Below are 20,772 nucleotides of genomic sequence, written 5' to 3' on the forward strand. Positions count from 1 at the left end.
ACATGCACATAAAGGACGTAAAGGAGTTGTGGGACATACTTAATGCAAAATTTAGTGCATCAGATGCAGACAATGAACTTATCATGGAGCAATATCATGAGTACAATATGGTCGATAATCGATCGGTAGTCAAGCAAGCTCATGAGATTTAGTGCATTGTAAAAGAACTCGAGCTCCTAAAGTGTAACTTACCCGATAAGTTTGTGGTTGGGGGCATCATTGCCAAATTAACTCCCCCGTGGAGGAATTTTGCCACTGCTCTAAAACACAAGAGATAAGAGATTTCTGTTGAGAGTCCGATCGCGTCTCTCGATGTTGAGAAGAAAGCTCGAGCTAAGGATTTGCATAACAAAGGAGACGATAGACAACCTAGCGCAAATATGATGCAACAGTCCTCTAACGACAAGTACAAAGATAAAAATAACAAGGTCAAACAAACCACCAACTTCAAGAAATAGAAGATGAACAAATATGATAAATTTTGCTTCGTGTGTAGTGAGGTTGCCATTGGGTCAAAGATTGCCCAGACCGCAAAGGAAGAAATGTTAATCAAGGGAAGAACACCAAGTCTATCAATGTGACAATTAGCAACACTGGAGATGAAACTGGTGGGTATAATAATCTACCTACTATTCTTTCAGTGAATTAATCTACTAGTTGATGGATTGATACTGGGGCTAATATATATGTGTGCGCTAACAGATTAATATTCTTTTCCTATCAGATCGCTAGAGATTCTTCCGTCTTAATGGGAAATGAGTCTTATGCTCCTGTTCATAGTGTTGGCATGATAGATCTGAAGTTTATTTTCGAAAAGATCGTATAGCTAAGGAACGTGCAGTATGTCCTTTCAATAAATAAGAATATAGTTAGCGGTTCCACTTCTCTGTAGAGACGGGTTTAATGTGGTACTCGAGTCCAATATATGTAGAGGGTTAATCCCTGACAATGATATCGGGGTATACCTAACGACAGGCGTGTGATCCGCGACCTGAGACTGTATGTCCTAGCTGTGTGTGTGTGATGAATTCAAGAACAACGAGGGTTATCTAGATTCGAGTCTCCATAGAGATAATAGCCCTACATCCCATGTATTTTTTTTTTATATTGGTCTAAATGAACTAGTTACACTTACCCACTTTTCTGTATCTCCCTACCTTTATATATCCGAGGGAGAGATGACTTACATAGGGATCCAAGTTAGACCTAGGCCTAGCTAACCCTTTTAACCTATACCATCATTACGGTGAGTGGCCGCATTCACTTGCCCTATCGGCCTGCAAGGTTTGTGCCATCGCTTCCACGCTCGCACCATCCTTATTACCTGGTCTGCCAGGTCTCGTCCTCACGCGTCGTTTGTGCTCCTACAAAACCTACTGTCACACCCTGTCAGGCCGTCCCATAGTGTTTAATGCTATGGGATGGGATACGGCAAGCCTGTAGGTCCACCCGGAAGGACAACTTGGGTAAGAGAAAACACTTAAGTAGAAAAAATATATAATGAAATTAGACTGATTAGGCACATACTTGCCCCACAACCAGAGAAAACTGGTCGCGCGGTTTCCCTCTGAGACCTAGGGACTGGTTGGAGAAACTGGTCGCGTGGTCGCTGGCTGGACGCACCGAGGGACCATGCTTCTGCCCAATCATAATGTGTAGAAAAGATTGATATTTTACTATCGTGGGTCCCCCTGCCAGGGGACCATATTATTCTTTACACCGACAATATAGTAGTTCTATCAAAACATGGACTTTTATTGGTAAAGGCTATGAGTGCGGAATCTTGTTCCGCTTTTCTCTTTCTGATTTCTGCAATAAAGTGGTGAACCATATTTGTGGCAATATTAATGGAGATGAGACTAGTGTTTGACACTCACGGTTATGTCACATAAACTTTGGTTGTTCATGACTCGACTTTCCAGCTTGAATTTAATTTTGATTTTTTCCATTGTCAAAGTTGTGTGCAGCCTAAGCAACATCGTAATCCTCACAAGGCAGCCGGGAAGAGAAATTTGGCACCGTTAGAACTCATACATTCAGATTTTTTGAAATGAATGGTGTGTTGACGAAGGGTGGAAAAAGATATTTTATGACTTTAATTGATGATGCATTGCCTATAGATTTTTAGTAGTTAAATCTGAGATATCTGATATGTTAGTCGATACAATTATGAAGTCTAGAGATGCCACCTTCTTTGAGAACATATTTTTTGTGAAGGATATACATAATATTTCTAGTAAAACCTCTGAAATAACTCCTGAATTTATCACACCACTCGAGTATTTTGAGCAACCACTTGAGCTAGTTCCTGAGAAGGATGACAGTAAGGCTCCAAAAAGGAGTAAGAGACAAAGGACAATAAAATACTTTGGTAATGATTTCACTGTGTATCTTATGGATGGCACTCCCAAGTTAATTTCAGAAGCTTATATATCTCTAGATGTAAACTACTGGAAGGAGATTATTCGTAGCGAGATAGATTCTATTCTCACTAACGAGACTTGGGAAGTCATAGATCGACCTTATGGTTGTAAACCTGTAGGTTGTAAGTGGGTGTTTAAGAAGAAGCTTAGGTCTGATGGTATTATCAAAAAGTATAAGGCTTAGCTTGTGGTCAAGGGTTATACCCAAAAGGAAGATAAAGATGTCTTTGATACTTATTCACATGTCGCTCAACTGACCACGATAAGAGTACTACTTTCCTTAGCTGCCTCACATGATCTTATCATTCATTAGATGCACGTTAAGACAATTTTCCTTAATGAAGAGTTGGATAAGAAAATCTATATGAATCGGTCTGATAGGTTTGTAGTAGAAGGTCAGGAGGATAATGTATGTAAGTTGCTAAAATCATTATATGGCCTCAAACAAGCTCCTAAGCAATAGCATGAGAAGTTCGATAAAACGTTAACATATGTGGGCTTTGTTGTTTATGAAGCTGATAGATGTGTGTATTATCGCTATGGTGGGGGTGAGAGAGTTATTCTGTACCTGTATGTTGATGACATCTTGATTTTTGAAACAAATCTTGATGTGATTAATGAGATCAAATCACATCTATCTAGAAATTTTGATACGAAAGATCTGTGAGAGGCTGATGTGATCTTAAATATTAAGTGGATTAGAGGTGAGCATGGAATTACACTTTTGCAATCCCATTACATGGAAAAAATCTTGAGCCGCTTTGGCTATATGGACAACAAGATCACTCCAACACCTTATGATCATAACTTAATACTTAGAAAGAATAAAAGAATTGCTAGAAATCAACTGAGATAATCCCAAATAATCGGATCACTTATGTACCTAGCTAGTGCTATAAGGCTTGACATCTCATTTGTTGTGAGCAAATTGAGCCGATTTACTTCTAACTCGGGTGATGTTCATCAGCATGCACTTGATTGAGTTATGCGCTACTTGCTAGGTACTATGAATTTTAGACTTCACTATACTAGGTACCCATCAGTATTGGAGGGTTATAGTGATTCAAATTGGATATCCGGTATTGATGAGATAAAGGCTACAAGTGGATATGTATTCACTCTTAGCGGTGCTGCTGTTTCTTGGAGGTCTTGCAAACAGACCATGTTGACGAGGTCAACTATGAAAGCATAACTTACAGTGTTAGACACATCCACTGTTGAGGTAGAATGGCTGTGTGAGCTCTTGATGGATTTGCCACTCGTCGAAAAATAGATACCGACTATCCTTATGAACTGTGATAATCAAATTGTTATTGTCAAAATGAACAGTTCTAAGGACAATATAAAATCCTCAAGACATGTAAAGAAGATTGAAATATGTCAGAAAATTAAAAAACTCTGGAGTGATAGCGTTGGATTATATCCAAATGGCTAAAAATCTAGTAGATCAATTTACAAAAGGACTATCACAAAATGTAATAGATAATGCATCGAAGGAGATGGGTATGAGACCCATGTGAGTTATACAGTAATGATAACCCAACCTATGTGATCTGAGATCCCGTGAATTATGACCTGTGAAGAATAAACTATTGGTAAATTGAAGGAGAGTACTACACAACCTACTCGAGTAAAGATGCAAGACTCTTGAAATTTATAAGGCAAGTTGGCTATTGCCTTAATGTGTTCTATTGGCTTTAATTAGCGAAGATGCTAACGTACAGGGTATTTTTGAAAGAACACACCTATATCAGCCTGATTGTTGGTTGCAATCTATGGGACTTGGGTGATCTTTAATAAACTCATAAAGAGACCATTGAGTATGACTTATATGCTCCACCCATGGTGTAGCCTATTGGTAGCCTAGTATCAGTCACGACTTCAAGTAAAACTTATTTGCACAAAACTTGCAATTCAATGCTTAGTCTATTGTCTAAGTTGTGAATGAGTGTAGTTTGATATTATATGTGGATGTTCAACTTAACAGTCTTCATTGAAACACTGGTATATCAAACAATATTGAGAAAAAGATAAATTTTTGTGGGACTTTGAGATCTGGTGAGGGATTATTAGAATATATGGGCTTAACCCATTATATTTGTTTAATTCAAAATAAATCTCAAAAGCCCAACCATATAAGAGAGGTGTGTATTATTTAATCTCATATTGCTAATGGAAGTGGATGAAAACCAACTTAAAATGATTTCTCTCCTCTATTTACTTAGCATGTGTGGATAAGAGGACTAGAAGAATACATGCGTGCCCTCACTCACCTCGTCGGGTCGTGATTGGGGCGAGGGCGGAGGGCGCGGGCGCACGGCACCTGCGCGAATGATCCACCGAAATCGAGTCCAGTTGTTTGCGCAGGTCCGACCTCCTTTTACGGTTTCTTTCTTTTTGGTACGTAGGCAAACAGATAAATATATGAAAATCATGTTGGTAAAGACCCTAATCGTGGTGGCATAACCATCTCCGATCGTGGTGCATTTCAACCACGTGACTCTCCCTATATATATATATATATATATATATATATATATATATATATATATATATATATATATATATATATATATATATATTTGTCAGTCGCCGCACAAAGAAGAGACGTGAGACACCACATGCAATTAGGGTTTTACCAATTTCTCTCTGCAGCATCATCACACATGGTCTATTCCATCCCGTTGTGCTGGCATGCACCAACGAACGGGAGAGTAGGTCTCTGGAACATGTTGCCCTTGGGATCCTACATCGGAAGAGGGCGAATAATATTTTTGGGAAGCACTTGTCACAACTACTCACGATATGCTTTATCTACATCATCGCGATCTACTTCGACTACTTCGTCTTTGTCACCGCCTACTGAATCGACATCACGATGGCCTCTGCATCGACTATTTCATCTTCATCATCATCTACTGTATCGAGCATCGACACCACAGGGGTGTCTACTTCTCACGATATCATCGAGTATATCTATTGGCCAAGTAGCTAATCAAATATCTTGTCAAAAACATACTCTAGTTGAGACGTGTTAAGACTTATTGAATCATACTCGAGGCTAATCGGAGCTGGTCAGAAAACGGACGTTATTAATTATTTATGTCCGTTTTTTTCATTTTGTATAAAAATTAAATTAAATTAAATATGGGCTGTACTGCCCATCACGCTATGATCGATGGTGCCAAATCTCCTGCTGCCCTCCAGTGATCCTGAGGTCGCGAGGAACGGTAGGACTGCTGGTGCCCTCCGCCGAGAGGACCCCTCTTGCTGGGCCGGTGCAACGCGGGCACTTGGATTCGTGCATCCTCTGCGCGTACGCTCTCATGCGATGTATCTGTGGCCATCTTGGTTCCATGGCTATCGTTGGAGACGGCCGGAAAATAGAGTTGTGTTTGGTTCAGGGTTAAATGGTGATTAGATCTTAAAGGGCTTGGTCTAAAAAATCTATGGGTTTCACGGGTTGAGATAGCTCCAAAGAAGCTAATTTAGGGAATAAGTAATTACGTTAAGTAGGTAAAGTGCCAAACATAAAATATGGGCTGGCTAACCTGATTGCCTAAAGGCAACGAACATTAATTTGCTAAAAAGAAAGTCAATAAATATTGTTATTAATACGGAGTCAAACATAGTTTAAGGCATTAGGATCAGCAAGATAGCCGCAGACAGTTATATTTAGTGATATTAATTTCATACTAGCTTTTTGTTCTTAGTAAATAGCATCATGTGCCCAACATAGTTTTTCATGAAAAGAGCAAAATGCATCCATTCCAACTGGGTTGGACTTGATGCTTCAACTGAAGTAGGATTAAGTTTTAGATGGCTATATATCTTGCACTTTTTCATTTACCGCTTGAAATACGTTTTTCCTTGTGATAAGAGATCTAGATTGTTTATTTGTGTTGCACAGATTGGTTGTTCCCATTCTTATCGGTTCAAAAGTTAGGTGCATTACTTTTGCTTTTGTATGACTTGTCCTCGTCAAGTATTAAGATGAACAATATGAGTACCTCTGCAGTATAATGATCCAGAATCCATGAGGCTTGTTAATAGATTTTTTATTTTTGTTGTAAACAAAAATTGATCAGCTACTTAAGATCAATAATGAAAACTATATATAGTGGTAAGACAAAAGCCAACAAACCTTTTCAAAGCTCACATCAACACATTACTCTCCATGGCCTCTTTTTACCCTCTTATCTACAGAAGGAAGGAAACTATACCTCATACTTTTTTTTAATGAAATTAGTTATTGAACACTTCTGTTCATCAAATTTATTATCACAATCTTTTAAAAAAACATGAACCGTTCTTATTTAATGTCTCATCGGTGTACCATACGATGCTTTTAGAATTAAGCAGGTGTATCTATATTTTTTATTGAAAATTGCTAGATATCTATCGACAGATTTCTGGACTATAAATCTATCGAATTTATTACCTTAGTATCCGCTTGGAGATTCATGCACCATTCTTCTCTGGTGAGCTCTCAACTTTTTCGGTGAGGGTTGGATTAGGGTTAAGGTTTTGGGTTGGGGTTATGGGGGTTTGGAGTTTGTGTTTTAGGGGGATTTAGGGTCTCCGGTGATGGTGGCGGGGTGTCGAGATTGGAGTGGTTAGTGGTGACAGTGGTCGAGGACGGCGGGGGAGTGTAGGGAGGAGGGGTGTTAGGAAGAGATATTGGTGGAGGAGGGCGAGCCGCGCTAGTATCGAAGAAGGGAGTGATAGGTGCAGCGCTCGGATCTAGCAGAAGAGCAGCGAAGGGAGGGCGGCTGAGGAGGGAGGGCAACACAGGTGAGCGGGCTGCGTCGACGCCACCCCTAGCGCCAGTGAGGCGGCGGGGTGGCGGTGCGCAGGGCGGGGGCGGAGCAGCAGAGGCGATGGGGGGCAAAAGTGAGGGAGGTTAGGGTAGGATGGAAGTGAGGAAGTGTATATACATACACACACACACATATATATATATATATATATATAGGAAAATTAGTTAGTACACCTAGTAGTACGTACTCCCTGTCTATCGGGTCTCTGCTGGGTGTTGCAGTCTTGCACCCGCGGGAACTTTTTCCCTTCCTATTGGGTCTTGCTGTCTTGCACCCGTTTTGAAACAGACCTGATGCCGATCAGGCTTTTTGGGAGAAACAGAGCATTTGAAATCTGAAAAGTTGTTGAGAACTTGAGATACGGAGTATGTTGGTTGGGCGCGTATACTGAGCTGCTGCTGCCACCTTCTTCTCTGAGGTTTCCACACGTTAGAATTCAGTCGCCGCGAGAGATTAGATCGGACCTTCTCCATGGCAATTGGTATGGTGGCGCACGGATACATTTCTTCTCAGGATGCTCGGCGAGAGTGCTCCAAGGCCGTCTTCCACAGCAGCGAGGCCCGCTCGGGCGAGGTTGAGCGGGCGCCCGAGGTACCCGGCGGCGGCGCGGCCAGCTCGGGCGAGGTGGAGCCGGCGCCTCGGCGAGAGTGCTCCAATGCCGTCTTCCACAGCAGCGAGGCCCGCTCGGGCGAGGTTGAGCGGGCGCCCGAGGTTCCCGGCGGCGGCGCGGCCAGCTCGGGCGATGTGGAGCCGGCGCCTCGGCGAGAGTGCTCCAAGGCCGTCTTCCACAGCGAGGTCGAGCGGGCGCCCGAGGTACCCGGCGGCGGCGCGGCCAGCTCGGGCGAGGTGGAGTCGGCGCCCGAGGCCGTCTTCCACAGCGAGGTCGAGCGGGCGCCCGAGGTACCCAGCGGCGGCGCGGCCAGCTCGGGCGAGGTGGAGCCGGCGCCCGAGGTTCCCGGCGGCCTCGCGACCTACCCGGAAGACGTTGAGCATCCGCCCCAGGGGCCCCACTGCGGCGCGGCCTGCTCGGGCGAGGGGCAGCGCGAGCTACTGGGTCACAGCGGTGCTCGACCACCCAAGGTTGCGCTCGATTTTGGCATGGTTGAGCAGTCGTACGAGGTTCAAGGTGGCGGATCCCCCACTCCCCTACGACCTCTTCCTCCCGCGGATGCGATGGATTCTGCTGCTGCTCCACAGCCCCAGCAACCTCCATCGGTTTGCAATTTTATAACTCCATCTGCTATCTGCCCATCTCCTTCTATCTCAATTGGGGACATTCTCATGATTTCTTTTGAGTATTGATGCTGATACTACTGCCTATTGTCAAACTCAGATCACATTATTTGTAGCATTTGCAATCTTGCAAGATACTTAGAGATTTGCCCATCTGCTATCTGCCCCTCTCCCTCTAACTCAATTGAGGACATTCTCATGATTTCTTTTGAGTATTGATGCTGATACTACTGCCTATTGTCAAACTCAGTTCACATTATTTGTAGCATTTGCAATCCTGCAAGATACTTAGAGATTTTGTATGTACTGCCTCATTTGCAAACTGATTTTATTGTTTGTAGAATTTGCAAACTGATTTCAAGTGTTTGTAGCATTTGCAATCTTGCACGTTACATAGAGTTTTCTTATGTACTGCCTCATTTGCAAACTGATTTCATTGGTTGTCGAATTTGCATTAGTGCATTATACTTAGTGATTTTTTTTATGTACTGCCTCATTACATACAGATATCACTGCTCAACATATTTGCAATGTTGCATGATTAGCAATTTTTTATGTACTGCCTCACTTTATTTAAGCATCATCTGCAATTTGTGGCAATTGTTATCGGCCTTGCCCTGCCTAAATTAACTTAAAAAGATGTTAGTATTAGCTTATTCCAACATAGTAGATGTTTTATAGGTTACAGTACATCTACAAAATTCTTCTTACTAGTGTTATTTCAATTACCAATCACAGTGCTAGGACGCCAACTGTAAGCACCGTCAAACTGCAAGCAGTAAATTACAGATTTTCAACTGAATCTTTGGATAGATGCATGTTCAATAATTCTTATAGATTTAATGTGCACTGAATTTATTTTCAGGGTTCAAGGATAAAAGGTATATCATATCGATCTAATGCAGAAAACACACATTCTTCTAGACGCAGTTCTATTGCCATGAGCGCTGCTCGTGTCAAGTGCAGATACCGTCAACTCAAGATCCAAAAATCTCAGACCAATCAGAAGGGAAGGAGCTTTAAAATCAATTGCAGATGCCAACCCAAACATGTGGTCAACATGGTTACACAATTTGATGAGCAGAAGAAGGAGCTAGTTCGGCAGACTGGATTTGGTGGCATACTAGAGTTGAAGTTAACCAAAGTTAACAGGCAATTTGGAGCATGGCTGCTTAGCAAAGTTGATCCACAGCGATGTGCCATTATCCCAGCAAGAAACAAGGTGATACCCTTCTCCAGCAAGGATGTTAACTTATTTTTCAGTGTACCATCCTCAGGGAAAGCTATAGAAGCTTGTTCGCAAGAAGAAGTAGAAGTTAGGAAAGCATATTTTTGTGGGTTATTTGAGATCTCAAATTTTAAGACACTCAATGTATCCTTCCTCAAAGAAATTCTGACAAAGCAGTACTCACATCAATTGACCTGTGATGAGCAAAGGGCTTTCAAGGCTGCCTTTGTTTTCTATGTTATGACGAAGTTGTTGGCTCCACAATCACTGGCCAATTTCATCTCTCCTAGATATATTAGAGCTGTTGCCGACATTGACAATGTTAGGGAGTATAATTGGTCCCAATTTGTGGTGGACGATCTAAAGAAATCAGCTGACCACATGCCCAAAAGATTTTCAAGATCTTCACAAGGATCCATAACTGGTTGTATTGTGTTCCTACAGGTACGTACTGAAATCTTCTGTATATAATATGAACTTAATATAGTTTACTCAGTATTTTAACTCCTTGTAGGCATTATATTTATCCAATCTTGATTTTGGTTGTGAATACCTCACCCACGACGCGTCTCCTTCCATAGCCGCTTTCAATGACATGCACGTAAACATGATGATATCGGCTGACCTGGTGACAAGAACAAACCCAGGCTACCCTTTTCCAAAATATGGCAAGCTAAAGGTAATTTGTAGCAATTTTAATTTTACTGCTATATCTTGTCAATACCTTTTTAATTTTTTTCCATTCAATCATTTAGCTGAGGGACACACCAAGCTCTGTAAGGCCGGATGATCGAAGTGTCGGAACACAATCAGTCATTTTGGGCTCCTCCTCGACACAATTAGGAAGCACAGGCTCACCATCCATGGACTTTGTATACGAATACCTAATGAGTCGTTTTAAATCAAAGAAGCTATCTTCAGTTGTGGGTCACGAGGTGATACATACTCTTGGCAGTTATATTTCCATTCGAGTGCTATGTTGGCAACATTTTTATCTGTAGCATGTTTACAACTTTCCAACAACAAGCTGACCCCACCTTTCATGTCTATATACCAGGCTGTTACAAGCATCAACAACATGGTGGATGTGGCAAACAATAAGTTCTATTCAATTATAGACAGTATACATGACTTCATAAATCCTTTTGATAACCCAGCTAATGTCCAAGCAGTTCAGGATTTAACACAAGTGCTTGAGCAAACCGTCAAGTCATCTCTGAAGATAGCGGTTTTATCAACAGTTCGTAACATTCTCAGTACATGCCCAGAACATGCTAATTCCCCTGTTGGTCCACTGTCCGATGGAAGAAAAAACATATCCAGCATAGGGCCCCAGAGTACTGGAAGTAGCGAGGGATCAGGTATGTTCTTTGCAGGTACAATATACTTAATTATGGTAAGTGAAAAGAGTTTCAAATACCCTCAATCCTTACGTATACTTACTTCCAAACAACAGGTTACCCAAGAAGGCAAAGTGATGGTTCAAATGAGGATACCACACCATTTGTGCACCGTCCTGTTAGAGCTTCCAGTTCTGACCTAGGTCCATCTCAAGAATTAGAGACTCCTAATAATTCTGTCACTCATCTAGGTACTTATATATTCCTTTTCGATATACTTCTCTTCGGTGTACATACTGCTTTTTGAATCACTTCTATTTTGTGTACATACTCCTTTTCGATATACTTCTATTTGTTTGTATGTATGATAGTAACATTTTCTGAAATTAGAAGTCCTATGCAACATTAGAGCTTCCAGTTCTGACCTAGGTCCATCACAAGAATTAGAGACTCCTAATAATTCTGTCACTCATCTAGGTACTTATATATTCCTTTTCGATATACTTCTCTTCGGTGTACATACTGCTTTTTTGAAACACTTCTATTTGGCTAAAATATACATCGACATCGTTCTTATTATTCTGAGTATGTTTACCTCCTTGCTGTTGCCATCCTGATCTATTTGGGCCTCGCATACCTGAGTCATCGTCTTGTGAAGATTCCCCAATCTTTAGATCATCTAATAGTTGAGACATCGCATCCATGGTTTTCCTATATGTTTCTACATCCTTGTTTCCCCGTCTTGCAAGCTCCATTGATAACCTGCTAAGCATAGAATGCCTGTATGTTCTAGATGCCGCAGCATCCTCGTCATCTTTGTACCCCTGAAGATGTGATGGTATGTAGTCTCTTGCATTCTTTGTCCACCTTTTCAGGATATATCTATCTGGTATCTCAGATATTCCATATTGAAACATGACCTATCATAAAGGGATAACAGTTAATTATTTAATATGTAATTACTTCGCAAAGATTACGAATAGTAGACAAAAAGGATGGCATACCCTCAGTACGTGACAGCATAATATACCCTTCTGCTCAAACATTTTGCAGTTACAGGAGAATTCATTTCGATCGACATCTGCATAAACCTCATGTTCAAGGCGCCGCCACCAATTAGTAGAATCCTTGCACATGCGAATAACTTTGTGTACCTTTTCGGTTTCAGATGGCTCAAGCTTGAATGATAAACTATCAACAAGCTGTTCACTGAATAAGTTAAACACACCTCTTGTATATATTCTTGCGGCATGTTTTTCTATTGGCGAATTTGTTTTGTTATCTACCTTTTCCTGCATTGTTCAATTACATATGAGTAAAAAACACAGTACTGCTCATAAAAAAAGGAGGATACCACAGCACTCACATTTTCAGTATGGAACTCTTCGGTGTCCTCAACCTGCAGCCTGTCTTGTAAGAATCTTTCATAGCCCTTCACAAATCCAAACATGATGCATGATGGTCCTATAAACTTCTTGAATACATGATTTGCAGACTCACTTCTCTGAGTAGTAGTCATTCCGGCAAAGAAATATTCTGCAAAGTACACAAATGCCCACTTTTCTTTAATATCCCATATCTGATTCAAATACACACTCTCCCGCAGACCATATCTTGACATCAATTCGCTCCATGCATATTCAAACTCTTCAACCGTGAGTGATTGGTTCAACACTTTGTGGAACTCTTCTTTGAACGGCGAACGCTTCCCGCTGTAAATGTTTCCTAGCCGTTCTTTGGCTTTCTTCAGCACATGCCACTTGCACACCCGGTGCGAAGTATTGGGAAACACTTCTCCAATTGCAACTTCCATGGCTCGACAATTGTCTGTCAACACAAGCAAATAAAATTTTATAAACACCATTGCAAGTACTACTATTTCACAGAACCGACAAATAATAGATACAAAATTTTAAAAAAGGATTCAACAAACAGCATGAGTAACCTGTAAGTATGGACTTTGGCTCCTTCCCATTCATGCACTTCTTAAAAGTTCCAAACAACCACTTGAATGATTCAATTGTCTCCTCTCTGAGCAATGCACCACCAAATATCGTGCTTTGATAATGATTATTCACCCCAACAAAAGGAGCAAATGGCATTTCATACTTATTCGTCCTGTAGGTAGTGTCAAATGTCACTACATCTCCAAACAACTCAAAATTCAGTCTAGATACTGCATGCGCCCAGAAAATATTCTTCACTCGGCATGCCTTGTCGACTTGAACACTATAAAAGAAGTTCTTACTCTTGGCCTCATTTTCCCGGAAGAAGTCCAGAGTTTTCTGAACATCGTCGCTGCATTCATCTCGCTTAATCGCATATGCTAACCTATCCATGGCCCTTCTATTAAATGGAACCATCGAAGGACCCCCATGCAACCCTGCCAACAGACCATACATGTTGGTTGACTTGATCCCACTATCCACCATGTCAGCAACAATACCTCTGGTGCCCTCATCAATTCGGTTGTGCGACTGGTAGTTCATAGTCACTCCAGTTCTTCCTTTCATGGAATGGTTGTGCTCTGTAACAAATTTTGTTAATGTCCACACATCATCACCGTTACTTCTATTCACCCGGACCATTGCTGGGCAACCCAGGCGCACAGAAGGTTTCTTTGTCTTTGAATTGTGCCCCTACAGGATGCATCACAAATACAATCTTAAATTCAGTACATCATTTGTACATCTATTTTAAAACTAACCAATAAAGAAGAGTATGTGCTATCTCACCTGGTGGGTGCAGCACATCTCCTGCATTGTTTTTTCTCCTGCCACATTCTTTCGATTTTTGTTATGACGAATACCAAAACCCATACGAATAGAGTACATGTTGTAAAAATTGAAGGCATCAGTATCTGTTTTGAAACCCTGTCCCACTCTCGGCACAAAAATCTCAGGATCGGAGTAATTTTCTGGTAATTCAGCATTCTGATCAATCTCTTCTAGCACAACCCTAAACAATATTAGAGAAACGAATTCAGCATTTGGCTCACTAACTTTTCACCCTATTCATAATACTCTCCACATTTTTAATATCTCGGTCGAATGCTATTCAGATCATGCACATGCTACCATTGATTGACATACTGCTACAAACATCAGCTAATACCTCTCAATTGGTTGAGTCGTATCCAATATTTCTTCAGGTACTCCCTCTGTCCAGTCATCATTCAATGACAACAGCCTTCGCACATTACAAAACAGAGGATCACTATGCTATATCAAAATAGATTATCAGGCTGCTAAGTCAAAGACAAATAAATATTTGAGTACTAAGAAAGGCGTATGCAGCCATGGTTATCAGTATGCACTAACACACTAATTACAGAACTAATTCTAATACTACCTTGGGAGGACTACGAGCTTCTATGTACACGTACCGCATGCCAAGATTACTGATGTCTTTCCTGTACACTAGATTCAGTACATCCGTTGCTGGTGGCGTATCCTCGTCCAGTGTCTCTAGAGTTTTCCCATCACCTGCATCAATTCGAATTACTGCACCACATGCGCTCGCCGAATGCTGCACTTCCGCCGTGTTTTGGCCACCATTAGCTCTACATTGTGCCACAATCTCCATGCTGCATACGTAGGAACACGAATTGGAATTTGCAGTTCTATTTTCCAACGAATGCGCACACGAGAATATACATACCTTAGACCCTCCGCATGATCTTCTCCATCACAACCGGCCGTCGAATGATGCAGTATCCACCTTGTCTTTCCCCAGTTGCATTCCGGCGTATACTCCATTCGTCCACGGCCGGCCGCTCTACGAACAATTTTTCCGTCGACGACGCAGGTAACACGAGCCCAGGCGAACGAAATAACAGATTCTTCGAGAGAAACGGAGGGAGTATGCTGAGCAGGCCTCCCACGTCCACTTCACACGGATCAACGCCTGTTCTCACGGATAGTGGTGTGCATGCATGCACATCGTTACTGGATACCCGGTAAGGTGGGAGTACGTACTCCTAAGAGTACAAAAAATGCGTCCTATATATATATATATATATATATAAAAGACTAATATGAGGCATCAAATCTAGATCGAATGATCTAAAATTCAACAGATTTTAGATATCTATATCTGTCATCAGATAACTAGACGCTCCCTTTTTTTTTCCTTTATATTTTCTTGTCACTTTGCTGTAATAACCATTATGTACCACTCTATTCTACTCTTATTATGTCATTATACACTTATTGATACAGATTGTACCAAAAAAGGGTCATGACGGCCCTAACCACATGTCCCCATATAGATAAAATTTATGAACTCATCTTTAGGAAGATCAACTTGTTAACCGAGTGAGCCCAAAACCAGAAAGTCGATTCCGCTACTTAGCTTCCTAAGTACCATCTGGCGACGGTTAACACATAATAAAATGGCTAAAATATAAAATTAGACAACATACACGATCAAACTTATCAAAATAGATAATATATCGTCGTATTTACAATTTTAGCATTCGTATTCGGCACCTTATTTTCTAAAAATTAACTTTCGGTACACCGTACATCGAAAAACACGGGCCCGGCTATACTCAGTACACGAGCTGCCGAATATAGCACTATAGCTCATATTCGACACCTTATATACCGAAAATCAGGTGTATTTGACACACGAGGTACCGAATATGGTACTGCAACCCATATTCAATACCTCATATACCGAATATGGCGAATTCGGTACCTCATGTGCCGAATATAGCGAATTCGGCACCACTGATTTTCGACACACGAGGTGCTGCTCGTGTGCCGAATAGCCGGGCCTGTGTTTTGTCACGCACGATATACCGAAAGTCACTTTTCGGTAAATAAGATACCGGATACAAATATTAAAATTATAAATATGATAATATGTTACCTACTTCGATAAATAAAATCCCATATATTATCTAAATTTAGATTTTGAGCTCATAAAAATGGTGACCGACCTACCAACCATAGTACAGTTGAACTAGTAGCATGCCAGCTTGCCCGTACTACACTCCAACAACCTTACCGCAGTATCTGCCATGGCGGCCACCAGCCTCAGCCGATCCGCGACATTCCTGCCCGGGTGAGGCCAACCGCTTTGCTCCTCTCGGTAAATCGATCTAGCCCCAACTAAAAAGCAACGCCGAAATTAAAAAACAGGAGAAAAAAGAAGCTCGCAGAAGTGAGCTCCCACCACCACCACCACCACCACCTCCTCTCTCTCTCTCCGCTCGCGCCACCACCGAACCCTCCGGTCCAAACCCCCTCCTCGCATCGCGTCGCATGCCGCCTCGCGCCACGAGGCGGCGGCGCAGCTGACCCCCCCCCCCGACCCCCTGGAGGCAGCAAACATGGGCGGCGTGACGTCCACCATCGCCGCGCGCTTCGCCTTCTTCCCGCCCACGCCACCGTCCTACACCGTCGTCGTCGCCGACACCGCCACCGGCCGCCTCGCCATCCCCGAGATCTCCCGGCCCCCGGCGCGCCGCCGGAGGAGGGACGGCGCCGGAGGGGACTCCTCCGGCGCCGCCGAGGAGGAGGACGGCACGGAGGTGGTGCGCCTCCGCACGCGCCGCGGGAACGAGATCGTGGGTGTGTACGTGCGCCACGCGCGGGCCTCCTCCACGATGCTCTACTCCCACGGGAACGCCGCCGACCTCGGCCAGATGTACGGGCTCTTCGTCGAGCTCAGCCGCCGCCTCCGCATCAGCATCTTCGGGTAATGCTATCCACCCCCTACTTCAGGTCGCACGATTGCCAATTTAGCTGGATTTGGCTGCGAGCAAGAGGGTTTTCCATTGGTGGAAACTTACGGGAGGGTTTTGGGAAAGGCGCGTGCTTGCAGGGGTGTTCGATTTCTGGCGTGCATTTATTGTTAGATCAGGTGTGCTTATTATTTCTTAACTGGTTGCTGCAATTATGTAAAGTGATGGGATTTATTCTAATTTTCGGACTTTGTAATGGCGATTTTCTGTTAGCACATGAAATTGGTGGAAAATAAGATCAGATCACACAATTGACCTATTTAGCTTTAGATACCTGTATTTACGGGAATAAATCAGTAAACAGCTACCTGTCCCTCTAGTATTACCAGTTTACAACTATAATTTGTACAGCCGTGGCAATAAACCCTTTTCGTACTGCTGTTTTCTCCCCAAAGTCATTTGATTTTGAATTTTGATGTTAAGGAGACACTTGCATTTAGTGCATTGCTTCCGAGTTTTTGAGCAACATGAGGCATACATTTTACGGATCTTGTTCCAACGAAATAAGTAGGTAGGGGCTTCAGAGTACCAAGTACAGGAGTAAGCGGTGTGGTATTTTTTGTTTCGTAAAAAGAGAAGTCTTCACACAAAACGATAAACCGGAGAAGTTTGTAATGTAGGTTCAGGTTTAATAATGCCAGGCTATCTCTTCTTAGTTTTGCACTAAGAATGGCACTGTGCCCGACTTTGTAGGTGTGCCAACGAAGCAAGATAATGTATTCTGTGGAGGTATCTTGGATTTTACACCATGAACTTTTTCCATGCTGATGAGATGGTGCCTTGTATTTGGAGGCATGATTAGGGGGCCTGTCTGGTGGATTGATGCAGAGAGATGTGCATCATATTTTGGATTCCAAGGGATCTTTCTCTCTCATGTGTCAGCCTGCTGTAGGATGTGGATATTGCCTTTGTTATTGCTGAAGAAAATTTCCTTTCGTTATAATTCCATAGGATTTAATGTTAGACTGAGACTAAATTATGTTCTGTTAGTATAACTCTATTGCTAAACAGCATAATCATCTTATGTATTAAAAGCTTTACAAAATCTGCAAAGCGTATCCAGAAATGCTTACTCTTCTATCCCACGGAAATATGATTAGCTTGACAACTGAATCACTGCATTTTTAAGTGGTTGGTTTCTGTCTTGTGCTTTGTTTAGAGCAATGTTCAACCTCTCTCCATTGCTAAATAGGCTTCTCCTCTACACTGATGCTTTTGTGGTCAAAGTTAGTTCCCTACCCAAAAGAAAGCAGTTTAAGTTAGGAGAAGATTTTTTCTGGAAGTAATTTTTAACAGACCCATATGTTATTGCAGGTATGATTATGCTGGTTATGGGAGATCTATAGGGAAGGTATCCTCTGTTCTTTATGTTGGCTACTTCTTTATTAACTAAAGTAGCAAAGCTAATCTTCTCCCTAACCATATCTTAATAGACAGTTTATTTTTCCATTGAACAGCCCACTGAGTGTAATACATATGCAGACATTGAAGCAGCATATAACTGCCTCAAGGTAAAATATGGTGTTGCAGATGAGGATATAATCTTGTATGGTCAGTCTGTTGGAAGTGGTCCAACCATTGATCTTGCTTCACGATTGCGAAACTTGCGAGCTGTGGTTTTGCATAGTCCCATATTATCTGGACTAAGAGTACTATATCCAGTCAAACGGACCTTTTGGTTCGACATTTACAAGGTATATTTGTTCCTTCATTTCCCTAGAGTTATGGTTGCTAAATAACTGATATCTTTTCTCCCCTTTTCGTAGAACATCAACAAAATTGGCTTGGTAAATTGTCCAGTGCTTGTCATTCATGTGAGTTCTACTTTTTTCCCTTATTTTTTTTCTTTTCACTAGTGACCAGTTCTTACATTAGGTCCTTGGTGGGGTCAACTTTGGATATGATACACCAGTAGATTGAGCCTGAAGATAGCCGATTTCCCATTTGTGAGTAGAGTGTACGAAGTAGAAGCTTCATGAATAAATACTCCCTACTCACCAGTCACCAAGCCAAGTTTGGAAAATTTAAAAGTGAACAGTGGGATATGTCAGTAATACAGGCCTAACAACTGATATCTTGAAAATCACATGTTTGTTATCTAGTATATCGTAGTTGCCTTCCTAGAATTTTGTTTCTCTGGTTGTCATAACTGGATAATTCTTATACCAGGGTACATCAGACGATGTCGTTGACTGCTCCCATGGAAAACAGCTTTGGGAGCTTTGTAAAGTAAAATATTCACCGCTGTGGTTAAGTGGTGGTGGCCACTGCAATCTCGAGCTGTATCCTGATTATATTAGGCACTTGAAGAAGTTTGTATCGAGCCTTAGCAAAAAATCGTCAAAACCTGACCCTAAAGAGATAGCAGCAAAGGATGACACCACTAGTAAAGGCACAGAGGCCGCATGCTCAGACAAACCCCAAGAGGCTGCAAAGTGCTCACAGATCTCGCGGAAGAGACTAGATAGCCGAGTTGGGAAATCTAAAACAGTGGATGTTCCTGAGAAACCACAGATGACCTTAGATGATATCGACAAGTTACAGAGGAGAAGATGCTTGGTTTGGTGATGTGATCTTCTGCACAATTTGTGGAACAGTACCTGAATACTCTATAGCATGGGAATCAAGCAACTGTATTACATCATACTGCGAGGAATGGCATAAGTGGTTCCTGCAGTGGAGAAAAAAGAGCTGTTAAGTAAGGGAAAAGAATCAGGAAGCTACTATCATCCATCAAAGAGCTACTACTGAAAACTGGTAGTTCCTCGGTTAATTTAACACTTACACCATCAACCTGTTTTGCAGCACCAGTTAGGATTTCCATCATGTAAAAGTGTACCATTGTTGTCTGTAATCACGAGGGACCAATACAAACTTTTCCTGCCACTTTGTGCAAAGTCTAAAGCCTTGACGCAATCACGAGCACGATAGTCTATATCTGGGTGTACCAGTATAGGGTTCACATGAGTCGTGGATGCATGTGAGCTTTATCTCGTGTTCCGATCTACTGCTCTTGTATGCATTATGGAGTACATGTGAGAGATAACCTGACTGATGGAACGGCAACGGGCACACATCGCCATCATCAAGGTCAGGCTAGTCCCAGATGACAAACATCTGCTTAGTATTCATGATATTTTTAAATGGAATTTTAACCCGTGTTTGGGCAATTTTTGGTTAAATATATGTACTATATGTTAATAAACAATGGTAATATAAATGCAAATATGGTATTGTGGAAGTTGAAGTTGCGACTTAAGATCAAAATTTTCATGTGGTATTTAAAGAAAAAGGTTATCCTAACTAAATATCACTTAGCTACAAGAAATTGGAATGGTAACGAGAAATGCTGTTTTTAAGCAGTAATGAAACTATCTAATATCTTTTTTTATTGTCATTTTGCTAAGTTTTTCAGAGAGCGTTTCATGTTTTCTTTAATTTAGAGCCACCCAACAATATAGATAATATGTTTGGTGATTGGTTTACCGGGGTGGGGAATAAACTAAAGGGGTATTTGATGGTGGGAGCAGCTGCTTTTTGCTTGGTATTATGGTTTAGTAGAAATGATATGGTTTTTTATAATACCGCTAAAATATCATATGCAGGTACTATACAGAGGGACGTATTGGCTCAGGTTTTGGGCACAGTAGCAGAGGTGTGAGGCGGACAAAGATGTGATGCGTTTGCATGCCGTACTTTGAAGGTGATGGTTATGCATATTTTTGTCAATCATAGAGGAGATTTAGCAATAGGTTTTGTGTCTAATAACAAGTTCTTCCATTCAAACTATATTGGTCTTTTTTAACTTTGTTTTATTCACATCATGTGTAATGTTTGCTGCTTTTTTTAATAAGTTACGATTATATGTCCTCGAGGGAGTAGATGCCGGGATTTTTTCATTATCTAGATGAAATATAATTCCCTTAGTATTCATATATGTACGTACCATTCACCATTCTTATGTACATCCTCTCTG

At 41.7% G+C, this 20,772-nt stretch overlaps 3 protein-coding genes across 4 annotated transcripts; 2 read left to right on the forward strand and 1 right to left on the reverse strand.

Moving 5' to 3' along the window:
- The first annotated feature begins 7,714 nt into the window (after positions 1–7,714).
- LOC133884702 (uncharacterized) lies at positions 7,715–11,453 on the forward strand. The gene is made up of 7 exons (XM_062324217.1): positions 7,715–8,458; positions 9,342–10,148; positions 10,219–10,383; positions 10,460–10,639; positions 10,762–11,065; positions 11,161–11,295; positions 11,416–11,453. The coding sequence occupies exons 1-7, from the start codon at positions 7,715–7,717 to the stop codon at positions 11,451–11,453; spliced, it is 2,373 nt and encodes a 790-aa protein (XP_062180201.1).
- On the reverse strand, positions 11,450–15,012 carry LOC133884712 (protein FAR1-RELATED SEQUENCE 5-like). The gene is made up of 9 exons (XM_062324229.1): positions 14,705–15,012; positions 14,430–14,630; positions 14,159–14,233; positions 13,780–14,002; positions 12,990–13,683; positions 12,411–12,871; positions 12,199–12,336; positions 11,682–11,964; positions 11,450–11,469 (listed from the first exon to the last, which is right to left on the reverse strand). The coding sequence occupies exons 1-9, from the start codon at positions 14,800–14,802 to the stop codon at positions 11,450–11,452; spliced, it is 2,193 nt and encodes a 730-aa protein (XP_062180213.1). The 5' UTR covers positions 14,803–15,012.
- A 340-nt stretch (positions 15,013–15,352) lies between these two features.
- Positions 15,353–19,712, forward strand: LOC133918370 (uncharacterized). 2 transcript variants are annotated; one of them, XM_062362232.1, is made up of 5 exons: positions 15,358–16,750; positions 18,111–18,147; positions 18,254–18,490; positions 18,563–18,610; positions 18,966–19,712. In XM_062362232.1, the coding sequence occupies exons 1-5, from the start codon at positions 16,383–16,385 to the stop codon at positions 19,362–19,364; spliced, it is 1,089 nt and encodes a 362-aa protein (XP_062218216.1). In that variant the 5' UTR covers positions 15,358–16,382; the 3' UTR covers positions 19,365–19,712. The 2 variants fall into 2 exon arrangements, with proteins under 2 accessions (XP_062218223.1, XP_062218216.1); XM_062362239.1 differs by lacking the exon at positions 18,563–18,610 and having other exon boundaries at positions 15,353–16,750.
- The last annotated feature ends 1,060 nt before the right edge of the window (positions 19,713–20,772 follow it).

This window comes from Phragmites australis, chromosome 1, assembly GCF_958298935.1.
Source record: "Phragmites australis chromosome 1, lpPhrAust1.1, whole genome shotgun sequence".
NCBI lineage: Eukaryota > Viridiplantae > Streptophyta > Magnoliopsida > Poales > Poaceae > Phragmites > Phragmites australis.

What these genes read in the sequence shown, in the direction of transcription:
- LOC133918370 (XM_062362232.1), top strand. Translation starts at nt 16,383, where the DNA reads ATGGGCGGCGTGACGTCCACCATCGCCGCGCGCTTCGCCTTCTTCCCG. An exon ending in ATGGGAGATCTATAGGGAAG is followed by an intron (nt 18,148 to 18,253) that starts GTATCCTCTGTT and finishes TCCATTGAACAG; the next exon opens with CCCACTGAGTGTAATACATA. An exon ending in GTCCAGTGCTTGTCATTCAT is followed by an intron (nt 18,611 to 18,965) that starts GTGAGTTCTACT and finishes TTCTTATACCAG; the next exon opens with GGTACATCAGACGATGTCGT.
- LOC133884702 (XM_062324217.1), top strand. Translation starts at nt 7,715, where the DNA reads ATGGCAATTGGTATGGTGGCGCACGGATACATTTCTTCTCAGGATGCT. An exon ending in AGCCCCAGCAACCTCCATCG is followed by an intron (nt 8,459 to 9,341) that starts GTTTGCAATTTT and finishes ATTTATTTTCAG; the next exon opens with GGTTCAAGGATAAAAGGTAT. An exon ending in CAAAATATGGCAAGCTAAAG is followed by an intron (nt 10,384 to 10,459) that starts GTAATTTGTAGC and finishes TCAATCATTTAG; the next exon opens with CTGAGGGACACACCAAGCTC.
- LOC133884712 (XM_062324229.1), bottom strand. Translation starts at nt 14,802, where the DNA reads ATGGAGTATACGCCGGAATGCAACTGGGGAAAGACAAGGTGGATACTG. An exon ending in GATCATGCGGAGGGTCTAAG is followed by an intron (nt 14,631 to 14,704) that starts GTATGTATATTC and finishes CTACGTATGCAG; the next exon opens with CATGGAGATTGTGGCACAAT. An exon ending in AGATGTGCTGCACCCACCAG is followed by an intron (nt 13,684 to 13,779) that starts GTGAGATAGCAC and finishes TGCATCCTGTAG; the next exon opens with GGGCACAATTCAAAGACAAA.